This window comes from Corvus brachyrhynchos, unplaced genomic scaffold (genome assembly GCF_000691975.1).
Source record: "Corvus brachyrhynchos isolate BGI_N302 unplaced genomic scaffold, ASM69197v1 scaffold97, whole genome shotgun sequence".
Taxonomy (NCBI): Eukaryota; Metazoa; Chordata; class Aves; order Passeriformes; family Corvidae; genus Corvus; species Corvus brachyrhynchos.
In genome coordinates, this window is record NW_008239758.1 from 5,364,440 (window position 1) to 5,387,089 (window position 22,650).

General features: G+C 43.2%; 1 protein-coding gene across 1 annotated transcript in view; it reads right to left on the minus strand.

Annotated features, from left to right (window-relative positions):
- The window catches only part of ABHD2 (abhydrolase domain containing 2), a 38,899-nt gene that overhangs the window by 7,653 nt on the left and 8,596 nt on the right, over positions 1-22,650 (minus strand). Inside the window, 8 exon segments of the mRNA XM_008640089.2 lie at positions 885-998; positions 2,683-2,775; positions 6,273-6,456; positions 9,269-9,436; positions 10,333-10,472; positions 10,474-10,494; positions 20,219-20,419; positions 21,220-21,300. Of these exon segments, the coding sequence (XP_008638311.1) occupies positions 885-998; positions 2,683-2,775; positions 6,273-6,456; positions 9,269-9,436; positions 10,333-10,472; positions 10,474-10,494; positions 20,219-20,412 (914 nt within the window). The 5' untranslated portion in view covers positions 20,413-20,419; positions 21,220-21,300.

The following is a 22,650-nucleotide window of genomic DNA, read 5'->3' on the forward strand; positions in this document are numbered from 1 at the left end:
ATAAACCTCAAACTTACTGGACAAGTTCCCCAGAATTCACTGTGGTTCCACTTCTTTGCCAAATCCCTTCACACCATCCCAAACCAAGAATTCAGTAAGCCTATATTCAAGTGCCTTTTTTTTTTTAATAAAAGGGACAACATAGCTGTTAGTCCAAGCTAGAAAGGCCTCAGGGATGGGGGACAACTAGGGAGATTTCCCTAGGAATGGATTTTTTATAAGCAGCCAACGATACTCCTAGCTTGCCAAAAGTGTCACAGCTTTTTAGCTAACAGTTTACAGTTTTATTTTGGAAAGGGGTCAATGCCTGATACAGAACATGCCATGGTATGAACACTGCCACTTCAAGTGTTATGTTGATGTCAAAGGCACAGGCAGTAACAGGCTACTGCTTATTAAAGCAGAGCACTTAATTAGGTGTTAGTATGACAAATAAGAAAGGTTGCATTATCTCAGTCAGCCCTACTGTGTATTGAGAAAGCAGCAGTGTTTTACAGGGAGAAGATGTTTTCAAACAGAGCTAAGGAAATCCATGAGCAGTTCTGAGCTGCTTTCCACATTCCCCTTTTTTGTTGCTAGAGCTTGGCAGCAGAGCTGGCCTCTTCCTACCTTAGTGAAGGCTGCAGGTTCAGGTGTTACCAAGAAATAAATGCCTCCTGGATGATTTTCAAGAAGCTGTGACTGTAAATAGTAAGTTGTTTTTTGTTGTTTTTTTTCCTTTTCTCTGCTAAGTTTTCTTTAATGTGGAGGCAAGCAAGAATTTGAAGTTGTGTTCACTGTATTTCAGCAGATTCCAACAGGCTCAGCAAGGGGCTTGCAAGAGCAACACTGGGAAGAGAGGGTACTTGGAGCGCTATACAGGAGCAGAGAATTGCCCTTCATACCTCATAACGTTATCATCGATCTGCATAAGTGATGTTGCTGTATAGAGCTTGCCCAGATCAGCATCTGACAGGCTTTGTGGCTTCTTCATGTTGTTATCTCCAAAAAGAACTTGCCTGGAAAGAGTAGCATCAAGAATTACATCCAAATAACATAAGGGCAGCAAAACCATGACCTGTTCAAGGACAACTGAGTTTACCAAATCTGACAAGATAAGATTAGAAGTGGGCTACATAAACATGAGGCTGTCTTGGGAGCAAGAACAGCTTATTTGTCCACTTACCTTTGCAGCAAGACATAACAAACCCTAGCAGCCTCCTCGTAGGAAAAAATGCTTTCCCTTATACACTGAGAAACTGCATGGGGGGCCCTCTTAAAAGAAACTTCCCAGAACAGAGAGCACTAAGGGTAATTGGAATAGAGGCTACATGTTAGGAGGGAGGCTTCTTTGGCTTCAGACCAAACCTGTGGGTGGTTTGGGTGAGAGCACCAACAATCCTGGGCATAGCATCTCCTTCACCATCTGGTTCTAAAGCCCCCCAGCACAGACTTTAGGCTACCTCACACACAGAAGTGACTCAGGGTATTACCCTAGAAGAAAGCTATTTACTATGGACACTTGTCATATTAATTATTGCCCTCAGGGGAGGATGTGTTTCTTTACCAGAACAAACTTCTGCCCTAAGAAACAGAACAAAAGCCACAAGTTGGAAAGGGATTTTTATTCCCTTTGAGAGGCAAGCTGCAGGGCAGAGCAGGAGGGAGGCTAGGTTTGATTTGAGGGAGTTAGAGCACAAGTGATTATGGAAAAAGTTTACTTAACACACTTGGCCTTCAAGCCAGCACTGGCTTTTTCTGGGTTAAGAATTTAAGTACCTTTTAATGGGATCTTACCTAACTTCAAATGTCAAATTTGGTCAAGGTGTCTAAATATTTGTAAACCTGGAATGAATTATGTGGATCATCCTACACTGGCTACCCTCCTCCTCCAAGTGCTTTATACTGCAAAGGAGTGTAAACAAAGAACCTGAAGTTCTGAAGTGACACATGCTCCTTCAGTGAAATAGGTCTTAGATATTCCCTTCCTTTCCCTTTAGTCAGGCAAATTCCAATACACATAGATGAGGTACTTCCTTGCCTAGAAAGTACCACCCAGAGACCTTTTGGTGGGGAAAGCACCAACATTGAGCACAGTCACCTGTTTAGCACACAAATTTCTTTGTTATGCAAGAGCCACAGAACAGCAACAGCAGCAGAGGGATCCTACAGTACACCTGCACTCCAGGAACAGCAATGTTGAGTGTTTTGCTGGCTACATGCTCTTTCTAGAGGAACAGCTAGAAGCCAGAGCTACAGGTTTGACTATTTGCTTGTTTGATAAGCAGCAACTCCATACAGCAGATCTTGAAGGTTAGTCCTACCTCAGGTAGGTGGCAGAACAAGAGGCTCCTTCAATAGGGAATTCTTTGGCTAGAAGTGAAACAGATGCAGAATACTCCACTTTGAAGTCTAATTGCAATGTTTTCCTGTGCATGTCTTGTTTATTCATTAAGCAAGTTTCCCCAGAATACAAAAAGACAACCAAGTCTTTCTTCTAACAAGATGACCAAAGCTTATTTGTCTATTTTACAGTATAATGAGATTGACATAAGCTCACCTTCTCTGTTGGTTCATCTAAAGACCCACCAAGGAACTTGTGCATAACCTCTCAGGAGTCCTATTTTAAAGGACCAGGCAGACAAATCCAATATAGCAATTGACCTAATCAATACTGTCAGTGTAAGTGATGTACTGCAGTACCTGTGAGAAAGGATGATCTTCTTCATGTTGTCTGCCATGAGGAAGTTATAAAATCTTCTACAATGATCCCACTGCATGAAGGTTTCCTGGGCCCTAGAAAAAACAGGGCAGAACAAACAAAGCTGTTAGTGGAGCTCTTGAAAGATCAGATTAATACACTGTTAACATCTTATGGCAGCCTGGGGGCTGTGTAAACAAACCTCCAGGCCTTCCCTGCCACAGCTTAACCTTTTCCAGGAAATGACTTCCACTTTGATGAAGTTCCTTAGTATCAGAAAACAGATCTGCAGTCTCATCTTGCACAATGCAATTAGTGGTTTTGATCAGAGCATTTAAGAGCCATCAATCAAGATCCACAACACTGACAAGAGGATTTTAGTATCCCTCTGCAGAAGTTGAATGTAATTTACATAATAGGACTTTCAAGGAAAGGGCTAAAACCTGTTGCTCAACAGTGCTGCCTATTGTGTAATATAGCTCTGCAGAGGAAATAATTTGTGCAGATGTTTCCAATATGTACAGATATTATTATTGTTTCACTTCATTGGCAGGAACTGTAGGAATAAATACTAGATGCAGCTGCAGTGGCATCTGAGTCGAAGCCTTTACCTATTCTCAAAAGCAGCAGAGCACTTCACAGCTTATCTGTTGTTAAAACAGAATTTAAGCCACCCAGAGTTGTGTGAGCTCTGCCAGATACCAGCACTCCTTTGCTGTGCAGGGTCATGGGCAGGTTAGAGCTTTACTCCTAGCAGGGTTTGCTGTTACTGAGGGAACATACTATCATTTACTGAGACTGAAGAATGCTGGAGCAGTTTCAGCTACTGCTGAAAGCGGTAGGCTCTCCTACCACTTAAACATTAACATACCATGAGAACTACTGTAGATTTAACATGACCTTCCAAGCTATATCCTGCAAGTCCCCTACCAGGCAAGAGCAAGCTGTTTTCTTGTAATTAGCCATGCTGGAGTATGGTTTGAAAAAAAAAAAATCCATTATCTTTTTATCTAGCCAGGCTATACCTACCACATTTATACCAGGGGAGGTGAAAAAAGGAAGATAGGAAAAGGCACATTTCTTTCTTCACAAAAGGTTTTCCAAGCAAACCTATTAAGTTATCACAAGATGTCTGAAGTTAAAGCTGCTATGCTGCCCTGCAGTCCCTGTGGTGTACAGCAGTACTCCTAATATGAAGAGCTGCAAGCATAAAAAAAAAAACCAATACCACATGCAGCTTCCAGTATTTTGAGGGCTGCCCAGGTTTCAGAGCTGAGGTCTCTCCCCACAGCCTGTAGCTATGGTGAAGATGCATTCCACAAGATCAAGAAGCAGAATCAAGCCTATGCAGGCAGAGATTAAGGAATGAGGAGACCTGTCCCTGTTTAGCCTCAGGGAACACATTCCCTAGACTCTGTGTTAATTCATTAAACTAAGAGTCTCATTCTTCTGGCAGATCCTGGTATTGCTGCTGCTCTGGAAAGGCAGATCCTCAGTTCACCTTGTTCACTAAAACCTTTTTCCTTCATTTATGAAAGTTATTTGGGGAATAAATGCTGGACAAGCTAATATAAAAAAAAAGGAATTGTAAACTAACTGGTCTTGTCTACCAGGGTAATCCACTTCCATGTAGCCCTGAAGGCTGAAGCCAGCTATTTTAACCTACCAGAGCAAACCTGGGAAGGCAGTGGCTTTGCACCTCCTCCCTCCCAATTTTATATCCAGGGCACAAGGCCCTCCCTCCTCCTGTCTTTTGCTTGGTAGATGTTTTCTCCTAGCTCTTCAGCTAATTAGCACTTACAGCAGATGTAGATATTAGGAAGGGAGACAAGACCTGAAAAGCCTTCCTGCTGGCTGTCCAGTAATACAGAGCAGATGCTGTGTGGCAGGAGGTTTGCTAGGAGATGTTTACCCAGCAGGTGGAGGCAAGAGCTCAATAATCCACACAACCCACACGATGGGGTGCATTAAACTCAGGGAAAAGAAAAAAAACCCAGCCAGTTGTTTTTCCACACAAATATCCAAGTGAAGAATTGTTCATCAAGTTGTCTTTGCCATGCAAGCATAACAGCATTACTCACAACATCATTTTGGAGATCAGGAATACAATATTGCATAATTGTAGAAGATGAACCAAGTGGACCTCAGCCAGATATTATCCCTGCAAACCCTGTCTGATGGTTGCAATTAAGGAGCTGGCTTCAAAAGGATGCTCTATGCCAGAACCCCAGGACAGCTAAGAACATTTTACTTGAAACAAAATAGAACAGCTGTTCCTGTACATCTGTTCAGATTTTAAGGGTGTGAACTAGCAGCAGATTATACACTTTTTTAGCAGTAGTCACATTTGACCTCAAAAGGGATTAGATAGCTGGAATATTACATGCACATCAAGCTTTTACTCACATCTTAATGCTTCTGGAAAAGCTTTCTGCTTTTACCTGTAAGAACCTGATTCATAAAAGGTGTCTTCAGACTGCTGAATAACAAGCTGGTCCCTGCACAGGCAGAGCATCATCAGCATCGAGAGCTCCAGCTACCTTGACCAGGCTGTGAGGCCAAATTCCACAGCAAGCCCCTCACAGACCTGCCACAGTTTCACCATTTATATCAGCCCAAAGGATCTTGACCCAAATACCTGAGTCTCAACAGCCCCTTCTGCCTTGTAAATAGTCTCATGGCTCAAAACTGCAGGTAAATTACTGCACAGTCAGCTACACCTTAGTAATTGTCAGCATGTACAGACAGCAAAAACTGAAAAGAGCAGCTTAGCCAGTTATAGCATTTGAATCTCCATTAGCTGTGCATACCCAGAAAGGTTAAAGTACCTTAGTCAAGTCCAGTTTTCAACCAGCAGTGCTGTGCCTGGACCCTCCATCAACACATGCAAGTGAAGCCATCACAGCTCCTAAAGTGCCACAGCCTTGGCTTCCAGGTGGGGAGACAGATTAATACTTTCAGACTTTAGGGCTGCAATACTTTCCCTCCCCACCTTCCCCACTCCTATAACACAGCTGCATGCACCTCTCCATCCCCTGATCAGCCCACAGCACTGTTTCAGTGACACACACTAAGAGGGGAGCATGGACTGACAGTGAATGTGCTGTGTCTTTCCAGTCTTCCCAGGTAAGAGCTGCCAGATGAAACTGCACACTGAAACCAAACAAGCTATTATGAACCACGGGATCTTTCTCACAGTGATGAGACAGTGTAAACTATTGCTTGCAAACCTGGCATCAGCTCAGCAGCTGATCACGCTGCCCAGCCTGCCTGGTTAATTACACCAGGACTGCACAGGGAATGCCTCCTCTTAGGACACTGCAGCCATGAGACAGCATCACATGCACAGTCCAGAAGCTGCCAGCAGGTACCTGGCCAGGTACAGAAAACCTGTCTGCATTGCTGACAAAGTTTACTTGTGCTTGCAAATCAACAAAGCTTCAGGCTCCTTCAGGAAGGTGCCGTCCTACACACTCAGTGTGTCAGACCAGTTCAGTGCAAGAGAAACACCCATCTTCACCTTGTCCTTGCAAAGATCTGCCCACTCCTGCACTCCCAGAAGAGACCAGCACGGAGAAGACCCCAGACCCACCTCAGTGCACTGTACCCCTGGCACACACTGACACAGCAGAGGACTCGCTCCTGGTTGGCCTGGCTCTCTCCCAGGTATTTGCACACTATGTTTCCACCCAGGCTGAAGCCCACGACAACCAGCTGGGTCTGAGGGTAGGTCTTCTTGATGTAATTCACCATGGCACCAAATTCCCAGGTGCATCCTAAAAAGAAGAACGAAGTTAAAAAGCATCTGATATATTTCAATTCTCACTTGAAGCTTCAGTTGCATGCTTTGAATTCAGCTTTCTTACCCCTTCTGACTTTTCAATAGCCTTAAGGTTTTAACAGCTCTGATTCACATGTGTTCAATACATCTGTGAGTCCTGTAGAGCTTAGCTCATGCTTAGTTCTGACAGAGTGCCAAAGCAAGATGAAATTTAGTTGCTTAAAAATCATGGTGACAGTTAACGTGACAATCAAAACTCTTCCTTTCTAAAACAGCTTAAGAAGCAGTCCAGCAACTCTGGGCTTGACATTACTATGCAGGACCAGCACACATCATTACTTTCCTGAGGCAGTTTACCACTTTTGAAGTGAAATGGGGTATCTGGAATGCAGTTTGCTCCTTTGTTTTTAGCAAGACCACCATGGATCCCCAAATCCGTGCTGCTATCAGGAGGGGAAGAGAGTGGCTTGTCAGGAAGAGCTGCCAGCAGACTGCTGCAGAGCCTGACTGAGCAGGTGATCTCTGGAATCAGAGAGAAGGGTTTAAGCACAGACACATTCAGCCCTTTGTAACCAGTGAAGGGGTAAAGATCCTGCAGCTCCCTAAAAGACACGTGGGTATCCCCACATCAAGAGAATAGTTAAGTGCCTCTGTACAGATCTGTTCTGCTGTCAGTGAACACCCACCTGCATCCCACAGGCTGCAGGCACTGAGGGATCCAGTTTCTGGCAGTACTGGCATCCTCCAATTGTTTGAGAGACTTGAAGGCCTCCACACAGGCAACAATCTGAGTACCTACAACTATTTCTTCTGCTTATGAGTACAGGAAAAGGAAGTATGGAGAAGCAGCTGCAGTAGTGATGGCATTAGTACACTGGTATCAACTGTTTATGCAGCTCATTAACCTTCCTTTTGGATTTAAGGCTGCAAATCACAGAAGGCATCACACCGACAACAGGAATAGAACTCCAGATGTTTCTTCCTGTCCAGAGTCAGACGCTCAGCTCTCTCCTCTGGAACTTGTCCAGTGAGATAAATCCTAGCATTCCAGGATTCTACCCTGTACTAACCTAACACTGCTCCACTGTGCCCTCACCCCAGCTGTAGCATCCTCAGACATCAGACTCCAGCTTTACCTAGATCTGGAGTAAACTCTGAGCACCACGGTTTGTTTGCTTCAGTGGAACAGCAAGCTCCTGAGTGTTTCCGCAGGGTTTGGGCACTTCCTTGTGAACATTCTTAATGAGCAATCTTCAAGACAACAAATGCTGCACTGCTCTGGCTTCCTCTGGAAGAAGCCAGTGGTCGAAATACTTCAGTGTTTGACCTTTGTGATTTCAGGGCAGCTCAGGAATCCAATACTAGAATAGCAACAGGTCAAACTTGATATAGAGGCTGGGGTTCAGCAAATCCCAGATTTAGGCTACTTGCTCCTCAACAAGCATGCCTGGAATACAGCAAAGCTGAAAGGGCACTGAGTTATTTGGGTAGGAGGCAGAGTAAAGTCTGCTCATGGTCTTGCTGGCACTTAACAAGCAACTCTGCCAAGTGATTTACTGTCTTGCTCAAAGGAAGTGCTAGGCATTCTTTGCCCTTTCCAAGGCTATGAAAGACTCAGAAGGGTATGTCTCAAGAGATGCACTACAGAATAACACCCTTAGGCCTAGAGCAAAGCTCCATGAAAGCAAACTCTTAACTTTTAGCAAAATAACAAATGCTTTAACAAGGACAAATTTAGTTTTCAAGACATGGTAGTCCTGCAGCCATTAACAGCCTAGGGCCTCACTACAAATGAAGGTATTTGGTATTCCTGAAGTGTTTCCCAAAGAGGAATATATTTAATAATTCTAGAACAAGCAACAAAGCATTACAGCCTACTTGCCTGCTCGATTTGGCACCTCAAAGCACAATACATCTATTTTGACAATTACCTGTTCAAGATAACTATTCTGTTATAATCCAAACTCTAATCAGGAGCTTGCCTAACTTTAAAAAAACAAAAGCTAACACAAATCTGCTCCACACACAATTGACAGGGTACCTATAGATATTTACAGTAAAGAAGGAGAAGAGGGCTCAAGAGAGCTCAGGAACAAGCAGATTAGGTCACAGGCAAAGAGGGCCCATTCTACAAAGAGCACATTACTCACCAAGAGGGCAATTAAGACTAACTGGAGTCACCCTTGACAATTTCAAATAATTTATTCCTTTTAATTTCTAGGTTAAGAACGACTTCCTTATACTCAAGGTGAGAGCCCAAAATCATGGCAATTGAGCACTACCACTTCTGCAGCTTTACTGTCATACTCTACAACTGTTGCTGTTGACTTGTGTTACATCTGGGGCAAATCCTCATGTGTCCCTCCTGGGATATAAATGTACTTTCTGGAAAGGCTGGTACAAACTCCTCTCAGGTTGCATCCTACAAAGCCTCAGAAATGGCATTTATCCTTCAGGGACAGGTTTGTTTCACATTCCATGAAACTGGCAATTTCAGTATCTCTAAAATCATTTGAACAGGCTCTTGGTAGCCACAAAAGGGGTTTTTTTCCCCAAAAAAGTTTTCTAACAAAAAACTGCCTCTTGATGAGAATACATGTGTAAGAGCTGGCAGAAGAGACAAAAGTGAATTCAGTATTAGCCTGCCCTCTTCCTCCCATCTACGCTCAGTTTAACTCCCAAGAAACAGTACAAAACTGTTACCCTCATTGGGGTACAGCAGTTGTGTTATCCTGAAGGAGGCTGATCAAGCCCTAGAAACTCCACAAGCTTGAAAATAAGTTCCCCAGGTGCCACGAAGTACCTACCATATGTGAACATCCGTGGTGAAGTGAGCTCAATGTTTGGCAGGGCTCCCAAGTGATTGAGGACAGCACACCTGTACCCATTTTTCTGGGCATAGTCAACAAAGGTGCGGATGTACTGCTTCTCACTGTGGTTAGCAATCCCCGGGCAGATCACCATCGTGACATCATCTGTGCTCAGAGAGAGAGGGAAGTTAAGTAAATGTCACTTCATGCAAATTAAGAGAGTCAGAAGGCTTCCATTTCAGATCCGTGGGAAACCACCTACCACAAGCAAGCTAGAATTCCTACTAGTCTGCCAAAAATCCCATATGGGACAGGAGACCAGCAGCTCTAGTGCTACAGATGTGAAAAAGTAATTCATGCTAGGGGAGATGAACAGTTTTTAACTTCAGGGAAAGCTGTGCAAACAGTTCTACTGGCACTGCCTAGAGACCAAGAGTACATTCTTCCCTCCGAAGGACACTTTTGATGTTACACATGTTCTGCCTTCTGACAGCCTGTTCTGACTGTGACATGCGTGGAAGCTGTGGAGTCCAGCCTCCCAAGTAGACTGGTTGCACTATTTCCCCCTCATTTCCCTTCTCGAGCTGGGTGTAATAGAGATCTTCCAAATGAAGCTTTGCTAAGCACAGACATTCTGATCACCTGACATTAGCCATCATCTACTTTGTGGCTAATCTAATGATATTTGATCTGCTGACACTATTCACTAGTTTAACAAGATATCATTTCATCAACCAAGAAAGTAATTGCTGTAATTCAAGTAAGCACAGTAAATTACATTCAGGATTATCATCTGCACTTCAAATTAACTGTAACTCTCATGTGCAAAGCTCCAACATCACCAGCTCTAGCCACTGAACTTTTATCTCATTAGAAAAGCACTGCTCAGGTTCTCTTCAGCAATAAAGATAACAGTAACTGTTCTTGTGCAGCATTGTACCATGAAGATCTCAACTCTGACAGTTAAAAAAAAAGAAATCTGCTTTTTCTGAGGGCTCTATTCCTCATCTGTCCCCCAGAGCACAGAATCAAGGTTAGCAGCCAGCAGCTGTTTGACTCACCTCCAGTGCAGTGCTCAGAGCATGGCTCAAAGAGATCAAAGGTGGCTGTCGCTCCATCTGGCATCGTGAGGTACTTGCGAAGTCCATATGGATGTGGTGATCTCACTCTCCCCATTTTTCCATAAAGAGCTGTCTGGACACCAGATGAGGGGTGGAATGTACCTGAAAAGCAATAATTTAATTACTTACCCCTGCTGTGTTAACGAGCCTTTGAGAACAGGTAAGCACTCCCATAAATCTCTCACCAGCTCCCAAATATAATAACAAATATGGAATTGTTTTTGCCATGACTGAACTGGCAGCAGTGATCTTTGCAGCCTTATAAAAGAGGAGAGACCAAAACGCTCTCAAAGCTGAAAAATCAGCACTGATAGCAACAGCAGAAGCCAAACCCCGCACATTCCCTATTATTGAGATGTTAGAGGAACAAATGCTTCTCACTGAATACACAGAGGCCTTGTGCCTCGGTGAGACTGGGACTGCATGTTGCCAACCAACCAAAGTGACCTCCAGAACTGCACAGTGCTGTAAATCTGTTTTAATTGAAACACTGAAGCCTCCTGGGTAGAGCCACATGAACCTGTGTAAGCACTTGACTGTACAAGTCAGTGGCAGAAACAGCAGGATTCACAGCAAGTTCTAGAAAACTGAAAGCCCCAAGACTTGCTGGTTGGGATCATTTTACACAGAACTGCTTTACTAAGTTAAGCAAAGAGCACAGTACAGGTTGATTTTGCTGTTCAGAATTAGGTAAAAGTTGAGACAGTGTTAAAAGAACCAGTCAAAACTGGCCAAACTCCACTGAATAACAAATCCCTTCCAGTAAGAGGGGCGAGTCTACCAATTATTCATGCTTATCAAGGGTATATTAAAGCTGTGTAACAAGGCAGATTGTCTCTTTTCCTGGCTTACAGGCCCTCAAAAAAGATACGTGAGAAACACAGCTATGAGCTGGAAAGCATTAAAGGCTTAGTTATCAATTTTGTTTTAGCACAAGCAGAGCTGCAAGTGGTTTAACAGGAAACATACTGCGCCCTAGCACCACCAGCCTGTGGGCAAGTCACCTGGTCACTCAGCAAAGGAGACTGAGCCAATGCCTTGAAAAAGAGAGTTACATCAGCTCTGAACAGGAAAGCATGAATGATTTATTGTTGAGGAGAACAGCAGTCCCGGGAGACACACTTCCAGTTAAAGAACTGTGGTCTCTGGTGCACAGACCAGGCTATCCAGAAGAAGCTTGAGAGCTTCTGACAACGCCTTGGATCCTGAGGGATTAGCAAGTCCCTCCCTGCTGTGTTTGGGGCTTCCTGCAATTGTTCCTTCTGCCTTCTTGAGAGCACATGAAGCAGAGATCATGTTCCTCTCTCTTCTAGAAGAAGAGAACTAGGCAGCTCAAATTTACTAAAGCCCATAATCCACCAGAACGTGACAAACCCTACCTTTATGCTCTGACACTGCCTACTCATACAGCTGGACCTTTCCCCATGCCAGCTCTTATGTGTCATATCCGCAACTCCCTCCTCTCCCACACACTCCTTAAAGAGACTTCCTATCAAATAAAAACTACTTAGGCTTGTTTAGCAAGACAAGGGCAGCAGTATGCTCTCTTTCTCCCCATTCTTCACCCTCACTACGAGGGAGACTTCTTACAGTCAAAGCAACACAACAGTTTGCTGTAGTTTCACTCATTTTTGCAAGTGCACTTCCCAAAGAGATCCAAAACAGATTTCTGGAGAAGCAGGTAGTGCTTCAATAAAGGCTGCAAAAGTTGCTCACAACCTTGTAAATGAGCCCTCAGTGCATTCTGGATTTGATCACTCAACTAAAAAGATTTTCAAAGGATCCAGGCAAGGCCAGGAGCATCACACCCCTCTTCTGTTAGGGACCATCCCTGCACTGGGTCTTGCCAGGCACAATGTAGAACTGTGCAGATTCCCAGCAGTGACAGAGGCTGGACAAGCTCATCCTCTGCAATAGCTGCTAGAGCTGGAAAGTAGTCAGTGGGTCCATTCTCACAATCCAGAGTAAATACCCACTGGGATAGGGCTGTCAGACTAAACCAGGCTGCCCAAGAACTACACACAGTTCTGCTCAAGTCTCATACAGCTCAGTGCAGGGGCTCTGAACACACCTATTATGCCAGATGGAAGAGACACTGCTCTCCCAACATAAGGAAAAACAGCTGGCTTCACCCCAGTCATTTACTGTGGCACCAGTTCACATCAGTAGCCATACTCCACACTAGACAGTGCCTGACTAGCTTTTTGTCTTTTTTTCTCCCCACAGACATCCTTTACTGATAGGGTTTGCTAGCACCTTCTGAGGGGAGCTGACAAATACAACCTATAATAAGAATTTTCAGCTCTTTTAGGAGACTCAGATGTCAGCATTGCTTCATGGTTTCTAATCTTGGGTGAGAACATGCATTGGAAAGTTTTGGTGATTCTGCTTCCATACAGTGCTTTTCAACTCAAAGACTATCTGAAAATCTTACCCTATAGGGCTAACAGGAAAGCAATTTGTCCAGCTACAGCAGCTAAGTTATACAGCTGTTATAGCTGATTACTGCTACCGTGAAAAAATACCAAAACAAACCAAAAATCAAGGATATCTGCAGACATCCTCATGTTTAACCTACAGTTCAGTTCCCAGCCATAGGTTACAGCCATCCACTGGAACAGATGCAGCAGCACATACCACAGGATGTTGTTAAGAGATTAAATCAGAATAGTCTTCAAAGCCTCACCACTACTGCCAGAGTTTAAACGAAGGCAAATGGTTTCAAGCACACTGCTTCCCACAGTCTGCCTCTTCAGGTCACTGATGGTTTCTCCGGGGAAAGAAACCCCCAGACCTGTCTTTGCATAACCCAGCTGGAGGTTACCTAAGTACCGATGTGCAATAAATCAAACCTTTATACTGCTTTTACAGGCAAACAGCACATGCAGTTTTCCTTGACATGTTTTTTATTTAAGGCAGGAATCCCTTTCACTTCATCCATAATGACGGTCAAGTGACAACTACAGTTTCCACGTTTCCCTCAAAGCTAAAACTGTGTGAAGCCCTATGGACAAGGGAGCATTCACTGTCACTCCCTGCAGAATGCATAAGTGTTTGAGCATCCCATGGACCAAGTAAAATGCTCAGCTTATCTTTTATGATGCTAACTCCAGCCACCTGCTTAAGCATCACTGCCTGCAGCAAAGATGGCTTGTGTTAGTCACTCTGCATAAAGCCAAGCTTCAGCATGAGTGATGTGCATAGTACTTTGATGCAGATATTTGTAAGTTCTACCAAGTCATTAAGTATATTTCTAGTTTGCACGTAAGTTTTAAAAGCAGTTGAAGCTCTCAAATACATGCAAGTGTTCAAGAAGAAGCTTGTTATCTAAAGCTTGCTATCTAAACTTTTTGTTTAGACCCATCAGCCTTTAAGCAACAGACTTGTGAGGCAAACCACATCCCTTAAGTATCCAGGCTCAGGAGACTGAACAGCACAACACTTCAACAGGGAAAGGGAAGAAAGTTGCCCAGATAGCACAGAACTTGTAATATCAGTGAAAAATTAAGACAGATTAGAACTTACCGTATAAGATTGATGCAAAACCGAGCAGCTAATAAAGATATTACTTCTGTTTACTACAACAAGTTGTCAATCTAACCTACTACAAAACCCGGTAAAGCCTTTACAGTAAGTGATTCCTCTCTGTCACTGAATTCAGGTAAAATCTGTTCTCAGCTGAGGACAAGGTATCCTTACAATCTATAGCAGAATCAGACACATGATCTGCCTGTCACACTATTTCTGTTGACCCTCCATTTTGCCAATGGACAAATTATTTTTGAAACATTCGTGTGACTTATGTCTTTCAATGAGACAAAGTCTACAAGAACTTCCAAGAGCAAGTACTGAGCCTAACAGCACAAGACTGTACAAGACTGAAGGATGGGACATCTTTTTACAGGGTTGGTGTGGACTTAGCTTGCTTTTACTAAAATCATTCAAAAAGAAGAGAGCACAGGAAGAACTCTTCAGTCCCAAAGGCGCACAATACGACACTGGTGAGGGAGAAAACTTGCCAGGAATTGTGCAAAAGCCTTTACCCTCTGAAAGGGCAGATCAGATTAGATAAATTTTATTTAAGCCTACTACACAGTTTCAGAGACATTTCTATCCTCAACCCAGCTGAAAAAACCTAACTACCCAGGGCTGATAGCAAGAGCTAGAACAGATTGTTTTGTAGTGAAGTCAACATTCCTCATGGCAAACAGCTGAAAAAAGATGCTTCTCCAAAACAATCATCCTGCAGACAGAAGCGCATGTACTCAGGGCATTCTTCTTGTGGTTTACCTTAAGAAAACAAGCTCAGCAGGATGCAACACAGGGAAACAATGCAGACTGAGCAATTAAGTAGTATTCAGTCTAAGGAGCATTTGAGTATCGTCCTTCAGATTTTATGCTAAAACTATAATTACTGCTAAATTTAACCATGTCTTTCAAAGAAGGGCCCTTCACTCAAAACCAGGTGGCTTCCCTCCAGCATTGATAACAAGTAGAAACAAGGAAAGTGTTCAAGGACAACAGATTTTCAACTCCTTCCTCTCTGTCTGCTATGACCTGAAGTTGTTCTGAAAAGCAGTGTACTGCAGAGGTTATTCCAGCACAGCATGGAGATGCTTCAGTACATATTCCTCAGTGTCCTGTTCCAGAGAAGCTGCTCCCAGAGGTACCAAAGCCCAGGGATGTCTATGTCTATAAGCAGCATTTCCACTGCTATGCAATTGTGGCTTATGGTGACAGGAGCTGAGCAGTGAACACCAGCCAGGAGGACCTCTTGCCAAGGCCTCCAAACAAGGACAATGACAGCATAACACAACAACCCAGACAAGCACATACTGATAAAAAAATCCAAAAGAAAAGTTATGTTGTACCAAAACCGGAGATTTTTCTTTCTGTGAAACAAAAATGGCTTCTGAGTTTACTCCAGACCCAAAGGCTTTTAACTGACTCATTTCCCCATTTTGGTCAGTAGCAGTAGATAGCAGGCACCCTGAGTAATGATAAAGATTTGGAGCAGTTATGTCTTCCAGTAAGCAGCCCTGTAACTTCCAGTAACAGGAGGCAGACAGGAGAACAGGCCTGGGGATGGTAGTTACTTATTATGGAAGCTGTCCTACATGGCCCAACATGTACAGAGTTCATCACTCTTAGGTGGTTAAGTGAATTCACACCCATTTACATAAATCTGCTCAACACTGTTCGGGTTTGAGCTCCAAACCTGCATTTCAGCTGTGCAGCACTGCCTCACATCTTGATAGGTGGCTGCCCACAGTGCTCCAGAACAAGACAATTCCTAGGTGTTTCCCAAAAATTTCTCCTAACATTTTAATATTTAAAACAATTCCAGCATGTGATTGTAGATTAAATTTAGTGGCTCTCAGGCAGTAATTATCATTTTAGAGCACGTACATCATCCAGTATGCAGGAATTTAGGAAAGCAGCAGCTGTATAAGCAGCTCACACAAAGCACATAAAAACTGTGCTATTTTTATTAGCAGGCATCAGCATTCAGGTCCTCAAAGATCTGAAGTGGAAGTTCAGCAACAGGCTTATTTCTGGAGCATTGCTTCATTTCATCTGAGGAGATTAACACTTTAAACATTAACTCTTACATGTGCTATAGCACACTGGATACTGATGGTGAGAAAACAGAGCCTACAACTTCTCAGTGTCAGGACATTCTAAGAATTTTTACCTGCATTACAACAGGTAAGAGATTATTCTTTTCCCTTTACAGAGCAGTTTGGAGGTATTTAAAGAATGCTTTACAAAAATCAAGCTTGCTTTGAGCCTTGTCCTTTATTTGATGCTAGGGAATGCAATTTGAATTCCAATCAAGGAAACTCTCATACAAGTCTGCAGGGTTCAACCCCTGACCCCAAATATGTAGAAAGCAGCTTTTTCTCCATCAACTCAGCTAGACTGCTCAACGTGATGAGGACACAGCAGATACACAACAAAAAATTTTAAGCAAGTTATGGAACTTCCACATTCCCTGAGCCTCAAAAAAGAAATAAATGGAGTAGAAGTGTTTGTTTGCTGCCCACAGTACCTGTATGAAGTCAGAACTATTTAAAAATACAGACTGGCCTCCTTGACTAAACCACCTCCTTCACCACTTCAGAAGCTTTTATTTAGTAAAGAGCCCATCACACCCCTCCTCCCCCACCAGTGACTACAAGAAGTATTTTAGTCAAAACAAGGTATGAGGATTTACAGCATTTAGAATCCTCCTTGCTGATAAGAGCTGGAGAACACAAGACTGCTGCCAGTGTCACAGCACCCACCAAAAACTCAGACCCCCGAGGGTGCTTCTCTGCAAGGTCAATGCTTCAATTTACCAACAGGGAGCTGCCATTCTTCTCTGCCTCTCAGCATGTTCACCTGCCAAAGCTTCAGGGGTAGCACTGTTCTTCTAGTTTATTATTCTCCTGGAAGTGTTCCTCCCAGAGTAAAACACTAAGGAGTTGACAGGGATCAAACACTGCTTGCTATTAGGGGGAAAGAAAAGAACACTGAAAAGCTTGAAGACAGCTTTTCTGACTACTCATCTCCTTGCATCTAAGGGAAAAGCAGTGACAGCGTAAAAGAGTCTTCTGGTACCAGGCAGCCTGCTCACCCAGCACAGGTTGGTGTGCAAACAAAGGATGAGAAGGATCTAGGCTGGATCTTTGACAGTGTTTACTAAGAGGCTTGACAGTCATTTGCCTCAATCTTTGAGAAGCTTGCCTTTACTGATGATAAAAAGTGTGCAGACAGTGAGGATAATTATTTTCGACATGGATGACACGTGCCACATCTCTACAGAAATAAAGATACACACACTTTGTTAGAATAAACTGTAAACAGCCACAAAAGTCTAGCCCAGTACAGCAAGCACTGGCCAAATTTATCCTCACAAATCAAAGAGCCAGCGCTGCATTTCTACAGGAATAACAGCAGAAGAAGGACTTTCTGTACCCTTCTGAAAGACAGGAAAAGGACACAGCTGCCACCAGCAGTTAGGCCCAAGTGCTCAAGGGCACCAATAGCTGTGCTGAATTGCAAGAGCTTCCATACAAGAAGCAGCAATTTGAATGGAAAAGGGTCTGATTATGCTACTCCACTTGGTAAGCCAAAGTACAGAGCTGGACAGGGTCAGAGGAATGGAAAAACAGGTAAAAGAACATGAGCACTAGGAAAACAGATTCTCCTGCTTCCCAATGTTTGGTGGACATGTAGAAAGTTTCTGGCAGTTTACAGAACTGTAAAAAGCAGTACTAACATCTACAAGTACAAAGTACCTGGCACACAGCCATCTCAGGCAGTTTTACAATTCAAAGTTCTTAAATTATTCATCTACCACCACTTGGCTCACTGAATGACACCACAGCTACAATACACTGAATTAGGCCGGAGGTGAGGATTGTGCCATAAAGGGAAAATAAAGTCCAAAAGTGTTTACTCTAAGAATTTTTGAACACCTGCACAGATAGCAGAAGCAAGCAAAGTTATTCTTTCTCCCTGTCAGCCTGTTTTTCACAGCAGTGCCCTCATCCCTTCCTCCCTTAAGCAGGAGCTGAACAAACCAGGTCCGAAAGCCAGTTCACAGCCAGTCTGAAAGCTGTGAACATTCCTCTGTACAGAAGAATTGGTCTTATAACAGATCTGACAACAAACCCAGTACTGATATAACAGAAGGGATTGCTGGGCTACTTACTTTGCTTTCATGGTAGAATTTGAAAAGAGCTGCTTAATCAGCTTTCCTAGCACTCTGAATAATTAGCAAGTAATCAAAGCCTTGCAAGATTTTTCGGTGGAGTATGGCACAAGCTGTTTTCACATAGCTTTTTCCTAATTATCCTACAAACTGTTTCATGCATAATTGCAGGAATTTAAATGTATTTGTTCCCCTTTAGTCTCCAGGTGACTTTCATGCCTAAAGACAGGATTTATCTGATTTTTTTTTTAAATTTCTATATTGAAAAAAGTCTGTGATAACAACACTAGAATAGTAAAAAGAAATAACCGCATACACATCTTAAGAGTTGTCTGTCCTGTAAACTCTTCTAATTCCCCACAGCAATTATATTCCCAAGTCCTGTCTTCCTTAACAGAGATACAGAGGTAGGAGGACTGAACAGCTACCTATCAACACAGTTTGTTCTAGTTTGTTTCAGCTGAGTTTGCTGCCTTTTGTCATGGAAGCCTTTCAGACAATATTTTGCCCAAGAACCAGGTACTGGAGATCACTGCTACAGTTTTCAGAGAAGCCAGCAAGCCTGAGCTCAGCTAATCCAGGGAAGGCAAACAACCCACGACTGCACACTATTAACACAATACCAGGGTTCTGCAAGCAGCTCATCACTCCTGCAATTAATGCATAGCAGATGGCTAAATACTGCTGGACATGTTCTGCATTTTCACTCTTTTGGGAATGCTTTGTTCTCCAACTGAAAGTCAACAGACATGGCCCTAATACAGCAGTGCTAGGAGCCTGTGCTGTGAGCACAGAGTTGAAATAGCAGGAAAATGGACTCTGAATTAGCTGACAATCCCTTTCCAAAGACTAGCCTAATACTAACATGCCTTCAAGGCTGGTAATCAGCACAGCTTCATGCTTGCTCCTTCAGTGACAAGGGACATGTCATTCTGGAGTGCGACACTGAGATGGCAAGTCTCTAAAGTACCAAGTAACTCAAACCTCCTCACTGTATTTTTTAGGAAGGCAATTGCTTTGCAGTTAAGGCACTAGACATAATCAAGAATCCAAACAGACTTATGTTACCACCAACTTGGAGTGCAGCACAGAACCCTCTCTGGGTTCCAATTTCAACAGATAATGCTTTGTTTGCTCTAGAAGTTTACAGAACCCATGGCCTAACATCTTATACCTTACGTAATCAAGGCACCTAACACAGCACTGCTAAAAGCCTCTCATCTCCCCTAAAATGACTATCCTTAAGTCAGCTTGACTTTTGAGATCCAAAAGGAAAGTTCATGCAGCTGCACTCAGCACTTGCTATATAATTGATGTATTTAGAGCTTCTAAATAGGACTTGCAAGTTTTCAAAGTGATTGCAGAAGAGAAATACTGTAATCAAAGTCCTTGTCCCTCCAAAGCCTCACAAAATTGTACTAAATGCTTCCTATTATTGGCAAAGGTTCTTGGTGAAGTTAAGGGCAGCTGCACTGATTCTGGAGGTCTTGGAGTGGAAGATCAGGGACCAGCCTGCTCAAACACACAGCTGACATAAGGTCAATTTGAAAGTGTATTCAACAGGCTTAGAGCTGGCCTCTGTGTCATTACTTTATTAAACTAGTTAGGATGTGCTCCACCAATAATAAATTTCATTAGTTTTCAATCACCTTAACATACTTCAGATAACAGCAGGCACTTTAAAACTAATAGCCAAGCCTGTCTTCATTATAAGGGCACTGACACACCATGAAAACGTCTCCTTCCTGTGAGCCCCAACACATTCCTTCCCTAATAGAAAGGAGTACAAGAATATGAACAAGTGCTGACTGCACCCACCCCTCCCCCATTTCTACAGACAGTGGGCTATATAGAGCTGGTATAGCATATCCGCATACAGCTTCTGCAAAGATGAACAGTGATGACTTTTTCTATACATCTGTGGAAAATGCCACACAACAAGGTTTGGTCATAAATCCAGGTACCTGAGACAATAAAGAAATGCTTGACTTAGAAATAATTTATTTTAGCAGGAGTATACCCTGACATCCATTTGAACCCAAGTTTAAGAAATACATGAGGAAGAATCAATAAGCACAGCTCTTCTTCCTATAACACAGGTCAACATGGAAAAAATATACTACTTACTCTTTGGTCAAAAGTGGGCAGGATTTGAGCAGAAAGCGAGCCAAAGCAGAGTCCTGGTAAATGAGTTCAGGAGGGGCAGTTGGGCTTTTTAAATTCAAGCAGCGAACAATAACATACAGAACAGCAGCAACTGCAGCTAGCTTCACCCCATCAAACACTGCTGGCAGCTCAGAGGTTTCCAATATTGCACTCATTTTCAGCCTGGAGATAAAAAAACAACATTAAAGCTTTTAGAAATACAGTGTTGGATACGAGTATCAACTGTCAGGTTAAACATACAATTGTGCAAACCAACTAAATTTGTTAAGTTAACACTGCCAGGAAATCCTAGCATATCAACTCAGACCAGCAACTTTTAAGCTGAAAGAAAATTTAGTTGGTATTGTTCTAAACACCCTAACCAGAAGAAAAACTAGATGATCAGCTGTGAAGGAGATTTACTCCCAATCAGTGCTGCCCTAGAACTGCACCAGTGTCTCAGGTGTCAACCCCTGGTCTGCAGCCAGTCAATACATGCAGGTCAGGTTTGACCTGACTACTCAGGTCAAACAGAAGCTGGGTGAAAAGCCAGGCTATAAAGGCACCTTGGCAGCTTGGACAGGTGTTCCTTCGCAGCCAGACTTGAAACAGAGCATCTGAAAGAACGACTGTATTAGTTCCTCAGTCTGAGTCTTGCAGTTCCACGAGAACACTGGTACTAAATCCTGCCTGCACTTAAGATGGTCACTATGCACTGGCATTTTCAGCATTTCTTTTAATTCACTGCAGTTCTGCAGCTGAAGGACTAGATTAATATCTAATCTTTCAAGGGCTTCAGAGTAAAGAAAGAAAAGCAAAGTATAAAAAAATATATCCTTCCAGCCTGAAATCAAATTCTTAAACTGATCCAGCTTATTTTGAACATACAATTCAAACAGCTGGCTGCATTTATTGTTGAAGGGACAGGTTTCTCCCTGGGTCTTTCCTAACCCAAGTAAGATAAGTGACAAGCCAAGTCTTACCAATTTAAATTTTCTTCAAGCTAGAAAAAATTGCCAGTCCTCAGTAGACTTGTCACTGATCCACGTGCTGCCCGAGCTATCCTGTGAGGGGAGGAAAAGCAAATTGATTATTACTGATAAAGCTGCATTTCTCAGCTGGAAAGGATGAACACAAATTTATACAAAGGTCCCATCGCAGACATGGCAAGCTATTTGTGTAGTCAGTCATAGCCAAGTCTGATCCATCTGCATCAGAAATCTGTTGCCAGTGGACCGATTCCAGACAAGATCACTTGCCTAAAGCATATTAACTCAATTGCAGTGTGCAAACACAACTTGATGAGCAGAGAGACTTCATCTCTGCAAGACAGAGAGACATTGTAGTCAGAAAACCTGCCCAAATCTCTTCCTATTTAAACAACTAGGATTAGCAGGATACACTTCTCAACTTTGTACAATATCTACACTGTTACCGAAGTGTGAAGCCAGTCTGAAAGAAGTTTCCTGCTACTTTTATTCAGGCTTAGCAAGGCAGCTCACTCCTACAGATGGAAGCCTGTAAACAGTTTCTGCTTGTTCCCACACTCGCTTTTTGAGATGTTACAACGCATCACACTTCAACACGGTGGGAGCCACAGGAAGCTCAGACACAGTCACCTAATTAACACTAGTGCACATGCAAGGAGGCTTGTTACAAGAATATGATGATGCCAATAAAAGAGAAAGCTTCCAGCCTGTGACCATAGAAGTGTAAGGAATACTTGCAATTAGAACTGCCTTACCACAGGCACAACAAATCGATGGGGAATCAGAGCCTCCAGGAAAAGCTCCAGAACTGTCTGCTCTCTACCACAGCTGCTGCTTCCAAATGGAAAACACACCATCAGGACAGACCATACCAAAGCCTCACTCTTCTTCATCGCAGGAGTAAAGAGCCTCAGAAGTACTTTTTGTACTCAGTGTAGCTACACCAAAACCCCTTGGAAGAAGACACGCGTAACATCAGCTATTGACTAACAACGTGCTGGAAAGCTGCAAGTTCCTGCCACCACAACCATCTGCCTAGCAGAACAGAGTGAGGGAAGCAGAGACATTTAATCTTGGACAGCTTTTCTTTCAGCTTCTATTTTCCAGTTCTGAGCTTCACAGTAGAAGGGAGAGGATGGGCCATAAAAAGCCATTTATTCTTCTACTCAGAAGATAGCATTGGCATCGTGAGAGGAGTTCAAGTATCACATTCAGCTGCAGTGTGTTACCTCACATCTCTACCTGGTAAACTTTCACCAACACTACCATCAGTTCTGTAGGGGACAACAGGCAAATCGCAGCAATGGCTTCACCAGGGAAGGTACAACTGGCAGAAGAGCAGACCAGTTCCTGAACTCAAGGACAACCAGGTGCTCAAGCAAATCTTTGCCAGATCAAACTCCCAGCAGTTCTGTTGACATCTTC